The sequence below is a fragment of the Drosophila obscura genome, unplaced genomic scaffold, assembly GCF_018151105.1.
Source record: "Drosophila obscura isolate BZ-5 IFL unplaced genomic scaffold, ASM1815110v1 contig_4, whole genome shotgun sequence".
In the NCBI taxonomy this organism is placed as follows: Eukaryota; Metazoa; Arthropoda; class Insecta; order Diptera; family Drosophilidae; genus Drosophila; species Drosophila obscura.
In genome coordinates this window covers 4,875,849-4,891,610 of record NW_024542828.1, presented here as the reverse complement: position 1 = coordinate 4,891,610, position 15,762 = coordinate 4,875,849, and the positions used below count along the sequence as shown (strand labels likewise).

The 15,762-nt window shown below is 43.1% G+C and overlaps 1 protein-coding gene across 1 annotated transcript in view; it reads right to left on the bottom strand.

The window, feature by feature from the left end:
- Positions 1–5,176: 5,176 nt before the first annotated feature.
- Positions 5,177–15,762, bottom strand: part of LOC111071770 — a 41,426-nt gene continuing 30,840 nt past the window's right edge. The window contains exons 9-12 of the mRNA XM_022363281.2: positions 14,851–15,040; positions 9,127–9,278; positions 8,348–8,463; positions 5,177–8,275 (exon numbers count right to left, since the gene is read on the bottom strand). Coding sequence (XP_022218973.2) covers positions 6,105–8,275; positions 8,348–8,463; positions 9,127–9,278; positions 14,851–15,040 — 2,629 coding nt within the window. The 3' untranslated portion in view covers positions 5,177–6,104. The remainder of the gene's footprint in view (positions 8,276–8,347; positions 8,464–9,126; positions 9,279–14,850; positions 15,041–15,762) is intronic.

Sequence of the window (15,762 nt, the reverse complement as noted above, 5' to 3'; positions counted from 1 at the left end):
CCAAACAATTACGATGGCGGTGCGGATGGGATGGGAGGGAGGGAGCTCCTACAAAAGCGGAAGGCTGCTGACTTTTCTCGCCAAATTAGCGACAAATGTGTGGCGGCAGGCTGGGGACTGACTGGGCTTCAGAAGCGTGGGGCAGACAACGACCCAAATTGCAAATTGCAACAAACTTGAATGAAAGTGGAGCAGCGATTGCTATGGCTATGGCTATGGCGATGGCGACGGCACATTGTCTGTGCGAAAACTTGGTAATAAGCAAATTAAACGTTAAGGAAAGACGGAAAGGCGGCAAGGCCCTGGAAAGTATGCTACAATAAAAAGTCAGTCGACTGCCAATTCGAGTGACTTGCCGCATTAACACCCCAGCCCGAGCCAAACCATGCCACATGCTGCCACATGCAACCGAACGGCAATATCATGGGTGTTAATTGCTACTCAAAGCGGGGGCAGGGGCTTGGGCTGGTGCTGGGGCTGGGGCGAGTGTGGTTCCTGGGGCAAAGCTCAATGGCAACGCCTGACTGCTTCTCGTGCAGGTCACGTTCTACAAAGTTTCCTGCGCTTTTCCACACTTTTATTTACTTTTAGAAGATCTTTTCTCGCACATTTCACCCAGCCCGTTTCCCTATTGCTCGTAATTGTAGTTTTCCTTTCGGTTTTCTTGGGTGCGCCCAGCAAAAACGGGAAAAATATTTATGATGGAAATGTGTTTGCGGGCAGAAAGCCATGAGAGAAAGCGAAAGAGCAAAAATAGTAGTACGAGTAGCATGAAAACAACAAAAGTCATAAAATATATATAAATAAAATGCGCTTTGCCATAAATCTCATACGTGTGAGGAGGGTCTGCGAGAAGCGTGTTCGTGCCAAGTACCAGCAGCAGGACCAGCACCATGGCCGCAGAGGGATAAATTTATAAATTTAATAAAAGAACAGAAACTATGAAAAATGTAAATGCAAATGGGTTGCTTGTTTACATGTCTAACTCCCTGGCAATGTGTTACTGCAGCCACAAAACGATGGAAAATCTGGTGAAAAATATATGCAACAAAATGTTTTGCCATTTAAATCTGTTTTGCCAAATCTCTAGTAATGGAAAGCATTTTCTGCACGAGTTTTAGCTTGGAAAATGCTCTTCAGATTGAAAATTATTAACATAAATGAATGGTTTTTGCCTCAACACTTTGAACACTTTCACTTTCGCCTACTTGATCAGAAATGTAACTAACAGCAAGACAGAATATTCTGCATAATTTGCATAAAGAACAATCTTCAGCTTGAATCAATTTTCTGCATATTATTTTATGGCTTTTATGTCGTTAAAATTTAATAGCCCATTGAACTCTCGGCCGCAAAAGCAAACAAATAAACCATGCAGCAGAATAATAATATTAAAAAAAAAAATTTGAAAGAAAAATAACCTAAGGGCAGGGCGCACAGCATGCACATAAAGTCAAATATATTTAATTAAATATTTATTTTATTGTACTGCAACCATTGTCCAATATTCCGAGGTGCGATTGCTGTTCATTTTCGAATATATATTCATTGAGGTTTCGATGCGAGTAATTTGCATTTAACGCGCACACCGCGTGGGCTACACCGCAAAATTACATTTAATTCTCGCAGGTCGGCAGGCAGTCGGGAAAATTATCAACCAAACAAATCCGTTTATGCAGTTGATGTCGCTAATGACATTTGTTATTTTTCCACTAGTTTTTGTGCTGTGTCTAGTCTCCCAAAATACAATTAATTAAGCGTTTTTGTTTTTGTGCAGAATATTGCCTTTTGCGTAGCCATGAAATTGATATTTTCGTTTGAATGAAATTTTACGAAAATTATTGTATGAAATCAAATGAAATTTTTGTTGTAATTGGGCAGCAGGAATATTCTGTTTTGGTCAAAAGCTCATTAAATGTAATTCCAGCTATAATTAATAAGCTTTCGGCAGAGGGTGGGAACCAAGCCCAACCAAAAGGGTCAAAGCGAATTAAGTTAAACCCTTAGCCGCCAGTCAGAAATGTACGCCCCACACATTTACTTTAACGTTTTCCCCCACACACATTTTGTTTGTTCAAAAGTTGTCCTTTTCCATTTTTATTCTGTGTAATGTTACATTGCTACAATAATTGTTTGGATTATAAATTATTTACACTTTGCTGTGTGTCCATTGTGTGTGTGTTTTTTTCCGTTTGGCACCTATTAAATTATTAAAACTTTCATTAAAAAGTCAAACAAACGTCAAAGGGGGCTAAAAATAACGAAACATAATTTGCATACATACATATGTATGTATATATGTATTTGTTGGTTCGGTTCTCTCATTTCTGTTTGGTTTGTGGAATGTTTAACCAGTTTTATTGTTTGAGGCTATTGAAGACCCAAGTGAATCCATTCGTTGTGGTGCGGAAAATGTATAAATAAACGTATAATACTAATTATTAAGTACATTAATTAGTTATGATGCATTTAAGCGGCTTAATTAACAATGAAAATAAGGGGAAACGGGTGGGGTGCCTATAGCATATGCATGTCGTTGTCAATTTGCTTTAATTAAACAACATTTTTATTATTTACAATAATGATCCAATTTAAATTATGGTTTAAAGATATTTTATGTGTTTTTTGTTGTTATTGTTTCTATTGGGTCTTACTCTCATAAGATTTCATTTGTTTGTGCCACTTCCTTGCCTTATTTGGAGCAACCAACAAAACAGTCCCCAAACAGTAAATCAAATCGGGGACCAGAACGTTACATATTAATGCATGAATTGTTGCCAGTCTCTGTCTCAGTGTTCTGGAAGTTTCATACTCCATGGAGGCGAGTTGAGGAGGGGAAGAGACAACTCTTACATTTGGGTTGGGTTATGGAAGTTCCATAGCCCAGCCCTCTGCATATTTGACTTTAATATACTCTTGAGTTACTCTAATTTGTGGTTGTCAGCAAATTTACGAAGATATTCAGAGGAGCAAGCAGACTGTATTTTGTGTAGCTGCTTTTGGGAATTTCCTCTTGTACTCGTAGTTTAGTTTTCTTGATTTTTGTTTTGGTTTTTCTGTGGCTGTGGCTTTTGATTTGTTGGGTCCAAACTATTTGGCTTGTGCGGTTATTTCTGCAAGTACCGAGTATTTCTGTAGTATGTAGTAGTAGTTCCCTGCTAGTAGTTTATGAATTATTCAGGCCAGTGGATATCTACCAAATTGATTCGAATGCTACATATTTAATGGTGTATAAGTGTTTTTGCCCTGCGGTGAAGTGATTAAGGTTTCGGAATTAGCCATATCCTCGTGGATTGCCCTGAGAGCAAAACAGATTTGTTGTCTTTTCAATTGCCATCGTTTGCTTTTCATTTCCCCCCCAAGAATTTTCACTTATATCCAAGTGGCGAATGGTGAATGGGAAATGTGCATTGGGCAATTCTATTAAATGGCATATCAAGCTAACAAACTTCCCATTTAGCACTTTATAACTTGCCACAAAAGTTATCTCTGGGTTTATTCAATTTAAGGACTATTTCATACACTTCTCAGCAGACTGCAGCAGAATGCCTGCCACAAAAGAAAATACAGCAAAACGATACGAGTACATGGCAAGGCAAAAGAAGCGAATATAAAGGGGGGAAAGGAAAGAACTTCAGCAAAGAGTGTAACGCCCTATGGCATTTTTCAATTGAGGAAAATTACAAACAGCATTGCCAGACTTGATGGACGGACAAGCAGACAGGCGAGTGGGAGCTAGGGCATGGAAATCTCATATAAGGTTTTTTCTTTGAAGTGCAAACAAATGTCGACACTTTTTGCTGTGTGGGGTCATATCGAGTTCATTCAATCAATTAATATATGTGCTCAACATTCCGATCAAATAAGCCCCCATGCAAAGTACATTGTGGTTCTTATGCTGCTAAAATGGGTAGGTCCAGACGGAGACTTTTCTCATAATTAAGCAATGGTCTGGCTGCTCTAAGGCTACGTCCATCCGTCCTCATTCCTTAACAAAATAAGTGTGCAAACAAATATTCGTACAAAAAGGACCTACCAGAGGGCCTTGAGAGAGAGAGCCAAAATGAAAGCGTAAAAACAATCCAATGGGGCAAACAATTTAATTACGACTTTCGTGGCGCCCCCGCTTATACTTTGGGGAAACATTTCTTGGGGTGGTGCAGTAGAATTTTCAATTTTCGTTCGCGACAAACTTTGCCATTCGATGTTTTGTTCCACAACCTGCGTAAAGGGCGAATAAAAATGTTGTAGAATCAACAACAAAAACAAAATAGAAACAGAAACAAGAAAAACTTGAAGACACAACAATTTGCATAACGGACCCAAAAGCGAAACGACACAATAACTCAATCTCTGGAGCAAAAAAACAAAAAAAAAAAAAACCAAAAAAAAAAGTAATGTGCCACAAAGGGAATAAGGCATAAAAGCTGGGTCCACAAAACTTTCATCTATGGCAACGACAGAGGCAGAGGCAGAGGCAGTAAATCCTGCAGGATATGGTCTTAAGCTTGGCGCAACAAAACGCACAACTATTCTGCGGCGGTGGCGACAACTTTGATGCCATGGGGGGCAGAGTCAGCAACAGAAACAGCCAAGTGGAGAAAGAGTTAACAACTATGCGGGAAAATGCCAAATATTTGAAATATGTTCAGCTATAGAAATGTTGACATTTCAACTGATTTTGATGTGAATCCAGAGCAACAGAGCTACACAGAGCGTGCTCCAGTAGTGGCGCTGCTGTTGAAATTTTGTGGCAAATTAAGTTGGCAGGCACCACAAAATTGCCTTGGCTCTGCTCCTCCGAGAATATTGGCAGCAGCCACAATAAGAATAGAGACAGCAACACACATGAAAGGAAAGCAGAGTACGAGAGTTTGAACTTGCAAGCAGAAGCTATAGATACACTTGGAGTTTTTCAGTGTTCATTGAAGTTCCTACGGAGTGGAGTTAGGTTGGAAGTTTCAATGTCAGCTAAGAGTGTATGATGTAGGGAGGATACCAACTCATAGGCAAGGATGTGCACTACTGATCAATCCATTTACTACTTTATAGATGCATTCAAATATCAGAGGCACCCTCTTGAAGTGTATTTCCGAAACAGAACTGACGCTCCGTAAGTAGCTTTTGTTTGGTAAATTGCCGGCAACAATAGTTGACGCAACTTTTGTGTGTGGTGTGGCGTGGTGTGGAAGTGGCAAAATGCAAGGCATTGTTATTGGCAATTTCTGCTTGTGTCGGTTGTCAGGGGAAACAAATGCAAAAATCAGCCATATGCAAATTGCCTTCATCGATGAGTGTCTTGTGTGTGTGTTATGTTATGTCATATGGCAAGAAACCTAATTTTATTTAATAGAAAGAACATTTAACTTATAATACTTGCTGTGGGGATCCATCCCATGCTGTACAATTTGTGGATAGCTTTTCTTTGGTTTACATCAGAATAATGACTGTGATTTGTAATGCATAAAATTATGACTAAATTATACATAAATTATAAATATCTCTGCAACTTTTCTTATTTCTTATTTCCCCTTCAAACCATAAACCAATCTATTTTCCATCTGTCAAAGATATTTCCCACTCAGATGCTTTTCTTTCATCACTCAAAAGTTACTCTGATTTGATGAGACTTTCCCTCTGCTTATATCGATACGATGCTGCCCACTGAAACATTTTGCTGCAAAAATTCTCTCTTTGCAATTCTCGAAACTAATTTACGATGGGTGAAAACTTTCCTTTCAGGGCACACAAACTGCAGTGGAAGCTCCTAACCGCCATCGCCGCCGCCAAGTCAAAGATAAACTTTATACCAAAATGTATTATTAAATTTACGCAAGCTCTATAAAATTCCGACAGCCTGTGTGCGTGGACCCCAATGGCGAGGCGGAGAGTCGGAGATTCTGAGAGGGCAGCAGGCATTTGGCAGGCAGCTGTCAGAGTTGCTGCTCCTCGTACGCCGCAATGCGGCCACAGCGGGACCTTCATCCTTTCTAACTCGTGTCGCTCTCCACTCTCTTTCTCTCTGGCGTTAAATTGAAGAACTTCTTGGCAGCTGGCTGCTGGCTGCTAGCTGGTCGCTGCTCCTCCTGGGTGTTTTGTTTTTCCTATATATTGGTCGTAATACTTTTGCCAGGCTGCTGGCAATGCTGCTGCAATTCGGTGCGCACCGTGTTCGTGGATGAGGATGAGGATGTCGACGATGATGCCGAAGTGGAGGCTGATGCTGTGGATGATGCCGCCGAAGCCGACGAATCTGATGATATTGTGGAGTCTGTGCGCTGCTGTTGGTGTTGTTGTTGTTGTTGTTGTTGTTGTTGTTGCTGGCTTCCCATGGGATTTGCGGTGTTTGCTGTGCGCAAATCCTTGCCGGAAGCCTGACGCTGCAACAATTGAGGTATGCGGGTCGGTGTTACGGTGGCCATTGATGATGCTCCTCCAGGCACCAGTGCAGCTGGTGTCTCTACTCCTCCTTCTGCGACTACTCCCTGATGAAGATGTGGCATCGGCTGCGGCTGCGGCTGCTGCTGCTGCTGTTGAGTGAGGCGCGGTATGAGCGATGTCCTGGAGGGAGATTTCATCGGCTGCGCATACAAATCGCCATTGGGCGCCGACCAGCTCGTCCCATCGTTGCCTGGACACGCCTCAGGACTCGCCTCAATCGAGTAAATGCATTCGGTACGCTCACCGCCCTGCGGCGGTGTGGTCTCATGAGCCGGCGGCACCGACTCAAAGGATTGGAAGGATCCGCTAAGTGCTGTCATCGCCGCCGTCGCCGCTGCTGCTGCTGCTGCTGTTGCAGCTGTCGTCGCTGCTGTCGCTTCGGGCGCTCGTCTCTGTCGCTTTAACGAGGTCGCCGGCGACTTGGGCACAATGGGACCGAAGATTAGTGTATTCTGGGTAATCTGCGGCTCCCCGGGCTCATCCTCTTCCCCTGCCAGATCCTGCGCCAGTTGCAGTGGCGATGTGGTAATGTTGCTGCTGTCCCGTCGCCGCCGCCCCAAAGTGCTGCTAATGGTGCGCGGCGGTGGCAGTGGAGCGCTGAAGTTCTGCGGCGGCAAAGAGTTCCGCTTGTAGCTGCCACGGCTATCCCTCAGATCCTGGGCAGTGGGCAGCACCTTGGGATAGTTACGCTGGCGTAGCAGCTCCAGCTGTTGGGCAGCCGTCAGGGGCACTACTGCCAGCACACAATCCTCATCGCGACTCGTCACATTAATGTCCACATCGTCGGCGTGCACGAAGCTGGTCACCTGCTCGTCGGCGGCCAGGATCATGTCCACAGGATCCGAGTGGGCGTGCCGATGCAGTGGCATCTGCTGCAGAACATCCTCACTGGGTTCGGTGAGGGCCGAATGTTGTCGCTGGAGCAGCATTTCGTAGTGCTGCGGCTCGTGCATGTGCTGGGGTATCAGCAGTGCAGCATCCGCCACTTCAATGTCCTGGCAAATGATCATCCGGCCATCGGCAAGCACTGCCGTGGGTGTCGTCGCAGTGGGTGTGGCAAAGCTGCCAGATTTTGGCAACTGCTCCTGTCCCGACATCCACTCGCAGACCTTCGTGTGGGTATCCACCGTCGAGCAGCTGAGCTGCCGCTGGATCGCATACCCATTGATGGCCGACCGCTGACTCGTTTTGATGGCCTCATAAGTGTTGGACTTTCGTGCCATGTCCATGATGTAGCTGTCATCCCCATCCCGCGATTTGCTGCAGCGCTTCAGCTCATCGTCGTTGGCTCCGTCGTAGCTGAGGATGTTCCCATTCAGCTTTGGCGCCGGAAACGGCAACATTTTGGCTCTCTTGCGACGCTGCCGCATCAGGAACGTGCCATAAATGATCACATTCAAGGCAATAATCAGGGCTATCAATGCAATTAGCAGCTGCAACGTAGTCTCCGATTTGGCCACCGTCTCCGGTTGGTCCTCCATTGGGTGTGTGGCAGAGGTTACCTCCAGATCCTCCTCCTGCTGCTGTGGCTGCTGCTTGTGCATCACATGCCCAAAGGTGGGCGGTGCATTGTACATATTCTCTGCTGCCGTTTCCGTTGAGTCCGGACTGTTGGCCAGACTGGGCTCCTGCAGCAGCAGCTTAAGCGTACGCACTGGGTCCTCAGCGCCATTGTCCCGCGGACCGTACTTGCTCATGTGACCCGTAATCACTTCATTGCCGGGATGCAGCTGCTCCTGCAGTGCTGCAATTTGATTGAGTTCATCGGGCAGCTCTTTGTTCCAGAAATTCATATAGATTTGTCGGTACTTGTAGCCCACAGTCGGTGGGATTCCTGCATCGAGAAATGGAAACTGTACAGGTCAGGGGAACTGCGTCTCCATTGTGGAATGGAATAATTACTCACCAATATTGAGATAGGCCTGGGCTCGCTTATTAAACTCCGGCCAGTCGAGGTCATAGCGATCCCACTCGAGGGCATGTGAATTCAGGAAGATGCCTTTCCATGGCGCCTTCGGATTGCTGTGTGTGTGTGTGTGGGAAAATTCGGATGTTTATCAATTTCCAATTATAGCTAGAGAGTTTTGCCCCACCCAACACTAATGAGGCCCCCCAACCCCTGCTACTATTAACCAAAACAATTCCATTTTATGGGCATAATCCGAACATTTATTTTCTCCATTTAAATGACATGGTTATGGGTAGTCGGGCCTGTGATTGCCTCTGCCTCTGTCCTGGCTAACGATCAGAACTCTGATTTCCAGTTCTGGTTTTTATTTCCATTTATTTCTCTGATCCCTCCCAGAGCCACTAACCACTAATAATATTTGCATGCAACGCTCTCTCATGGCCGATGTTTTCACTGCGGGCATAATAATAAAAGTGGCAGTAAAAATTCTATTCATTTCACTGTCCAAGCGTTGCAGATTGCAAAACGTGCCGCCACACGGCGGGCGCCACCAAGCGAAAGCCAAAGCCATTCCAAAAAACTCATGAATATCCCCACATTGCATCCGCATCCGCATCGCATTCGTAGTCCCGTCGTAGTCCGCATTTGCATGCGGCACTGTGACTCTTTTCGTGTTGATGTTCCCTTCTTCGTTCTACTCCTACTCCAACCTCTGCACTTCACTTCCCACAACTCGCTCCGCAAAATGCACTTTCCACTCGAAGACCAGTACTCACCCTGTCTTTGCAAAATTCGTCCAATATGCCATTACCGCCTCTGAAAGAAGCTTTTCCTGCATCGTATAGTTATGGCTGGGAAAAGGACCTGCGGGAGCCAAAGGCGCACCAAAGATAAACGCCAATTCCTCGCCCATAATGCTATGCGGTAGCTGTAAGTGAAATATACTCGCATATATATTATCCATAGAATCGTCAGTAAATCAAGCTGCAAAGGGAATACTCTCCTCTATCAGCGCTAAGCTGTTGAAAGTTTTGGGTTAAAGTAGCGGCAATTAGCAGTCCATCGATGAAAGGGAAAGAAATTTATTATTGTTACGGTGGGGGATCAAAGCAGGGAAGCATTTAAAGGGTATAAAAGGAGCAGTGGGCAGGATTTAAAGTAAGTTTGAAAGCAACTTCGCAAAGGCTATGTACCCGCCATTCAAAAATCTATAAAAAATCGCTGCAAATGGTTTTCCGCTTCCGCGCTACCCTTTCGATCAGTGCAAAATGTTCCTCTCTCGCTTTTGTTTTTTGAGACATTGTGACCAGCAGCACAAAACCCGAGCATCAATCTTCTTAGACGGAATGCATAAATATTTGGCCAAGCGCACAGACAAGGCCAAAAGCGACAGACAGATAGACAGACAGACAGGCAGGCAGGCAGAAGAGACTGACTGGAATGGCTCTCTGTATGTAAGTAGGTAATAAAGCCAAGTTTTTTATTGTTGCGCCATGAAAATTGTAACAAAGTCACAAAGCATTTCGCTCGCTGGCTGTCTGAGACTGTCCTGGCAAGTGTCCTTTCGGACTGAATGCCTGCCTGCCTGCCTGCCCATCCTGTCTGTCCTTCGTTCTTTTTATGGCATTTATGAATGATGAATTTTTGCGCTTTTGATTTTCATTTTCATTTCTCTGGCAATTGTGTGAGAATTTGATGAAATGAGCAAAACGACGGAATTCAATATTGGTTTTTCATAACACAAGGCGACTTAAGCTTCGGGATTTTTATTGAGCCAAAAAAAAAAAAGAGAAACATTATAACGTTTGATGGAATATACGGTTCGATAACCTTTCAACCCAGACAGAATCAAAGTGATTCTTTGTAAGTTTTTTCCATTGATTTTGATCCGCCACACACACTTTAGCATATGTTTATTTTTGCGTCTAATATTTATGGAAAATGGTGAGAAAAACCTGCAATATATTCATATCAATCAATTTGGGTGTCGCTCTAAAGCACTATTATTAGTTTTTATACATAAAATGAATAGATTTTGCCATAAATAATTTTTCACTTCTACAAAACATTTTATTTCCGCTTTAAATCAATTTATAACGCAATGCATAATTAAGAAATATTCATAACTTTCACATAGAAAATATTGTTGAAATATTTATTCTTTTCAATGATCCAAAACCCGTGGGCGGCGCACATCCTGTCACAAATTATCTCCAGTTTCATGGCGATTTTTAATATTAAAGTGGCAGGAAATTCATTGGGAAAAAAATACCGGCAACGGAGGCGGAAATTCAATTTTGAAATTAATGCGTAACTTTTGTAATTTATGCTCCCAAAAATGTTGTGCCCCACGGCCATGGGGCGGAAGCAACAATTTGACTTAGCGCCATTTGTCGTAATAAACCTAATGGAGTTAATGGCACTCGGAGCGTGTAAAATTTCCAAAAATATTTGCCCCTGAAATTGGCTCAAAGAGAGAGTGGGTGGGGCCAGACGCCCTTGGGGCTATGGAATGTGCAGAAGCGTGGCAAGGCACGCGCCGCCACACTCTCCTCTTTATGTAATTTTATAAGATTAGCACTAGGATACAGGCACCATCCAGGTGCTCATTAATTGAATACTTTTTGCCCTTCCATAATTAGAAATTTCTATTTCTTCAAAGGAATTTCTATCTTTCTCTCTCTCTCTCTCTCTCTCTCAGAAGAAGGATAGATATATCCTATATTTTGTTTGCTATTTGCCAAAGACTCAAGTCTTCAGCATCCATTTTTTTTTTGTGTGTTTCCAAAAATAAAAGTTTAGTTTCGGTTTATATTTATTTTATTTTCATAAATTTCTTTTCCTTCCTCAAACAGCCATTTCGCATTCTTATCAAAAAGCAAGTGTGTGGGCGGCATAAGGAAATGGGTCCACAAAAAAAAAAAACAGAGAACTTTTCCAGAAAGAAAAATTCACCAGACGGGTCAAGTTTTTTTTCCTTTTATTTTGCCTTTTTTTTTGTTTATTTGCGGGTCTGTGGCAAAATTCTTGGGATACTGACCGCGTTTAGAATGCGATGATAATGACGTTTGTCGACTACGTGGCTTTTGGGGCAAATTGTTGAATTTAATATGGAAAACTTATTAAACTGTCCTCAAGACATCGAGTGGATGGCCTTCCATCTTCTATGGCTCTGGCCTAAATGATGAAATAAATTGGAACTTGTTTTGTGGAAAAGTTTTCGGCTCGTTGGGTTTATGGTTCTTGGAAGGAGTTTGGGAAATTAAAAAGGGAAATGGCAACATCGAAAGAAAATCTAAATCTCCCAAGAGGCAGAGCAGAGACTTTTCTGTGCGTCGTTTGTTTATTTTTCTACATTTAATGTATGTGTGTGTGGGTTTGAGTGTTTTTGTCTCTGGGATTAAATTCAATTAGGTTATCCTACCCGCAAATCGCATTTCAGCTGAAAATCCCCTTTTTTTTGTGGGCGGGTGGAATAATATCATTGCCTGGAATAATTTTCGCTATTTTTAACAATTGCCATAAGCCCACAATAACAAATAACAGCTCCTCCGAGATGGAAGGCCGCAAGCGGATAGAACACTTCAAGAACCTCCCCCCAAAGAATGTAAGTAGTCTCTTTGGAGCATTTTTCTGGGCTGGAACGTTTTTTTGTATCTGTATTTGTAGCTGTAGCTGTATCTGTGTCTGAGCTTGAGGTCTGAGCATCTCAACTGCAAGACATGCAAGACATGTGCCAAAAAGTTTCACAATATGCCCGCGGCTGAGGACTCAACAAGATATATGTGCATATAGTCGGGCATGGAGGCGTGGTCCATTCTTGGGGAAGCCAGTGAGTGGCCTGCTACTTGAAGCATTACGCTTGAGATGGAGTGCAGCAGCCCACAGCAACAGAAGCGCAGTTTATGCACAAATTCATTCGTATTCAGCCGGGGATCGCTCTCTTTCTCTCTTTCTCAGAAGAGAAAGAAAGAGAAGTTGCACAAAAAAATTGTTGTTGCGAGATGCTCATAGAATGGTAGAAAAACAGGATAACTTTGGGTTTAGGTTTGGGAATGTACCAAAGTGTGGCATATCCTCGCAGATTATTCGTTTATTCATGGGAGTTGGGAGAGATATCTACAGGATAGTGGTGCTATCTTCGGTTCGAATTTATCAACGAACTACTCACAATCCGAGAGGGCAACAAACTGACAATCATGCAGTTCCTTGCACCTCAACACCCAAATCATAATACCCTACCTGTCTAAGGGATATCAAAAACATTTCAGCATTGTAGTCTGAAGTCTGAAGTCGATACGAGCGCGCGCGTGTGTGCTTGTCTGTGTCTTAACTTGTCTGACTGTTTGTTTTGCCGGTTTGCTGTTATTTCTGTCTGGGCGAAGACCGACCGCCTGCTTTTCGGTTGCTTTTGGCGACAGGACAGGCCCACACAACGATAATTTGTAGGCACGCCAGCATTCCGCTTATCCCTGAGATCCTTCTTTTCATGTTTCGCCCATGAGCGAGCGAGCGAGCGGCGGCAGCATGAAATATTTAAGTGAATTTTATTTCTCGCAATTTATCTGCAACTAATGCGTACCAAGCCGTGGAAATCTGCTCATATATCAGGCATGTAGCAGCAGCCAACAGCTTGGGGCATTGGGCATAAACATGTTCTTTCCTCTTATTTGGCTACTTTTATTTCAATGGCAGCCCAGCAATTTATCAGTGGGACTTATTCGTACCGTCTGTCTGTCGTCTTTTTGCCTACGATACTTTAATTGTTGGGGCTATTAAAAAGTTGTTGCACCCCGCTTATGCGCCAAAGCTGTTGTCGCATTTAGAGAGGACATTCGCCCGGATATGACTGCAGGACACTAAGCTGTTCATCTATTTGCAGTTTCAGTTTGCAGTTTTGTTTTATGGCTGCCCCCCTCCACACTCTGCTCTGCTGTCTGCTGCCGCAAAACTATGGCCATAAAAATTCGCTTAGCCAACAGTTGCCAGCAAAAATATATAATACAAAATAATAACTTTTTCTCTCTTTCAGCCATGCTACGAGTACAGAAAGAGTGTCGCTTTTGTTTTGAGGATTCCTTCTACGAGTATGAGTTGTTTTTTTCCAAATTCATTATGTCAGTGTCTGAAGGAGCAATTGCCAAATGAAATCGAAGCATAGATGCTTTAAGGACCCTTTGCCGGGGAGGAGGGGGAAAAGGATTTCCCTCCGTTGGAAACAAAAACTTTCCATAACAATTGCGGACTGTTCCAATGTACTCTGTGCGCCCTAATTTGCTTATCAATTTAATCATCTTGATGACAAATCAATATGCCCATTTATTTATAGAGTATAGAACACACAGGACACAGGACAGAGGAGACACAGTCAGTGGACAAAGGACACAGTGAGAGGACAGAGGACAGTCGACTTCATGGCAACACAAAGCTATCTTGGCCAGGCAATCAGTAACAAATCCATAAGCATGACAGAGCCATAAAACTCTGGCAAGAGCCAAACCAAGCGGACTATGAGAGTCAGACACAAATAACCCAGGGTTCCGCCCTGCCCCCACACTGCCTCCTTCACTCTATCGTTTGGGTGAAGAGAGTGACCCGTCGTCGGACACAAATGAACCCTAAGTCAAGAGGGATTCCATGCCGTCTATTTAGCCGAAAGAAGCAAAAGGACAACTTTGATTTTTTGTTTTTTTTTTTGGTACCCTAACAATGAAAGGGGTATATGGGATTCTTTGGAGAGAAGTAAGAAAGTATTTTTGGGATATTTTCAGAGAATATATAATATGTATATTGTGGAACAATAACATAGTACTGATAAATCCTTTTTTATTGGAATTAGTCACTCCTGTTTTTAATTTATCTTTGTGCCGCATATACTTTACTTTCTTCTGCATAAACTACATATGTATATAAATTGCGACCCTCTGAAATCATAACACATATTGAATATTCTTCAATAATCCCTAAATCTGAATATATACTTAAAAAATAACAATGTCTAGGGTATCTAAAACCCCTTGCCCTTTTTATTGTGTTTCCCTTTTTTTTTTGACTATGATTTTTTCTGCCCTGGGGTTCATTGTCTTTATTACGATTATTCGCGGCCTTTCGCTGTCTGTCTGTTGCCTGAAAACTTGTGAATTGTTTTTGGGCAAACAAAAAAAACATAACAAGCCAATGAGGAAGGAACCCTCCTCGAACCACCAAGCCAGCCAGAGCTCCGCCTAAAACTTTTCAGCATTATTGTCCATTTATTGGGCACGACAGACCAAACAGAGGAGTACATCATGAAAACTCATTAGATGCCGCTCCAAACCTCATGCTGGGGTATTTTTTTACACAGCGAGAAGAGGGAAGCGCAGGAAGGGGTCTGGTTCGCGTGACCACCAGCGACGAGTGTTTAAATTAAAAGTGCTATGGAGTACGTAATTGGAAGCGGCCATTGGTTCGCTCTTTTTGGAATATGGTATGATAGTCCTATCCCTTCGGCAAATACTTACGTTGGCATACGGTCCCGTTGCGCTGTTATGGCCAAATACGTACATATAATTGCGCCGATTGACATCCGCATGGAACATTCCAGTCTGCAGCAGAGGCCCAACGACACGGGCATCGGACAGTATGTCCAGCACCACATCACGATGCTCCAAATTAGTGGCCTTAATCGGATTGTTGTACATGTCCTGGTATCTGCAAGAGAGAGGGAGAGAGAGAGAGATAGCATCATGAAACAAGTGGAGCATCATAGCTACGGCATACGTGGCGTATGCGTAATGTGCATTGTTAACATTCGGTGGCTCCTGGCTTGCGTGTGAGTGTTTCGAGTGTTCGAGAGTGTTTGTGTTTACTCGTGGAACGTAAAGCTTAATTACGCGGTTGGCTTTTGTGCCGGAGAGAGTCCACGCGGGTAGTCAGTGTGCCGCATGTGTCCTCACCCAACCACCGGACAACAATGAGCAACTAATGCAACCAAAGGAGGTTTTTCGCTGATTGGTATGTAATTTTATTGGAGATTTGTGGGGTCTTTGGAATAATTGAACGTTTTTCCCCAGTCGCTTCCTGTGTGTTACTGCCTTTGTTTTTCGACAGGCAGTTTCTGTGCGGTCTGTGAGTGGATTTTCATTTAAAATAACTTAAAGAGATCGATATAAAATTATGAGTATGGGTGTGGAATGGGTTACAAAAAGTTTCCAATGGCTAAACGTAGTAAAAAGATGTTAAACTAAAAATGTTATATTATGTTCCTTTACACACGGAAATATCATTTGGTATGTTTTTTGTCGGTACTCAAGCAGACGTACAGACAATTATGGCTACATGAACTCTGATATCAATGCTTATTAAGAATGTATATACTTTATGGGCACGGAAACACTTTCCTCTGACTGTTAAATACATTTAAACAAATTTAA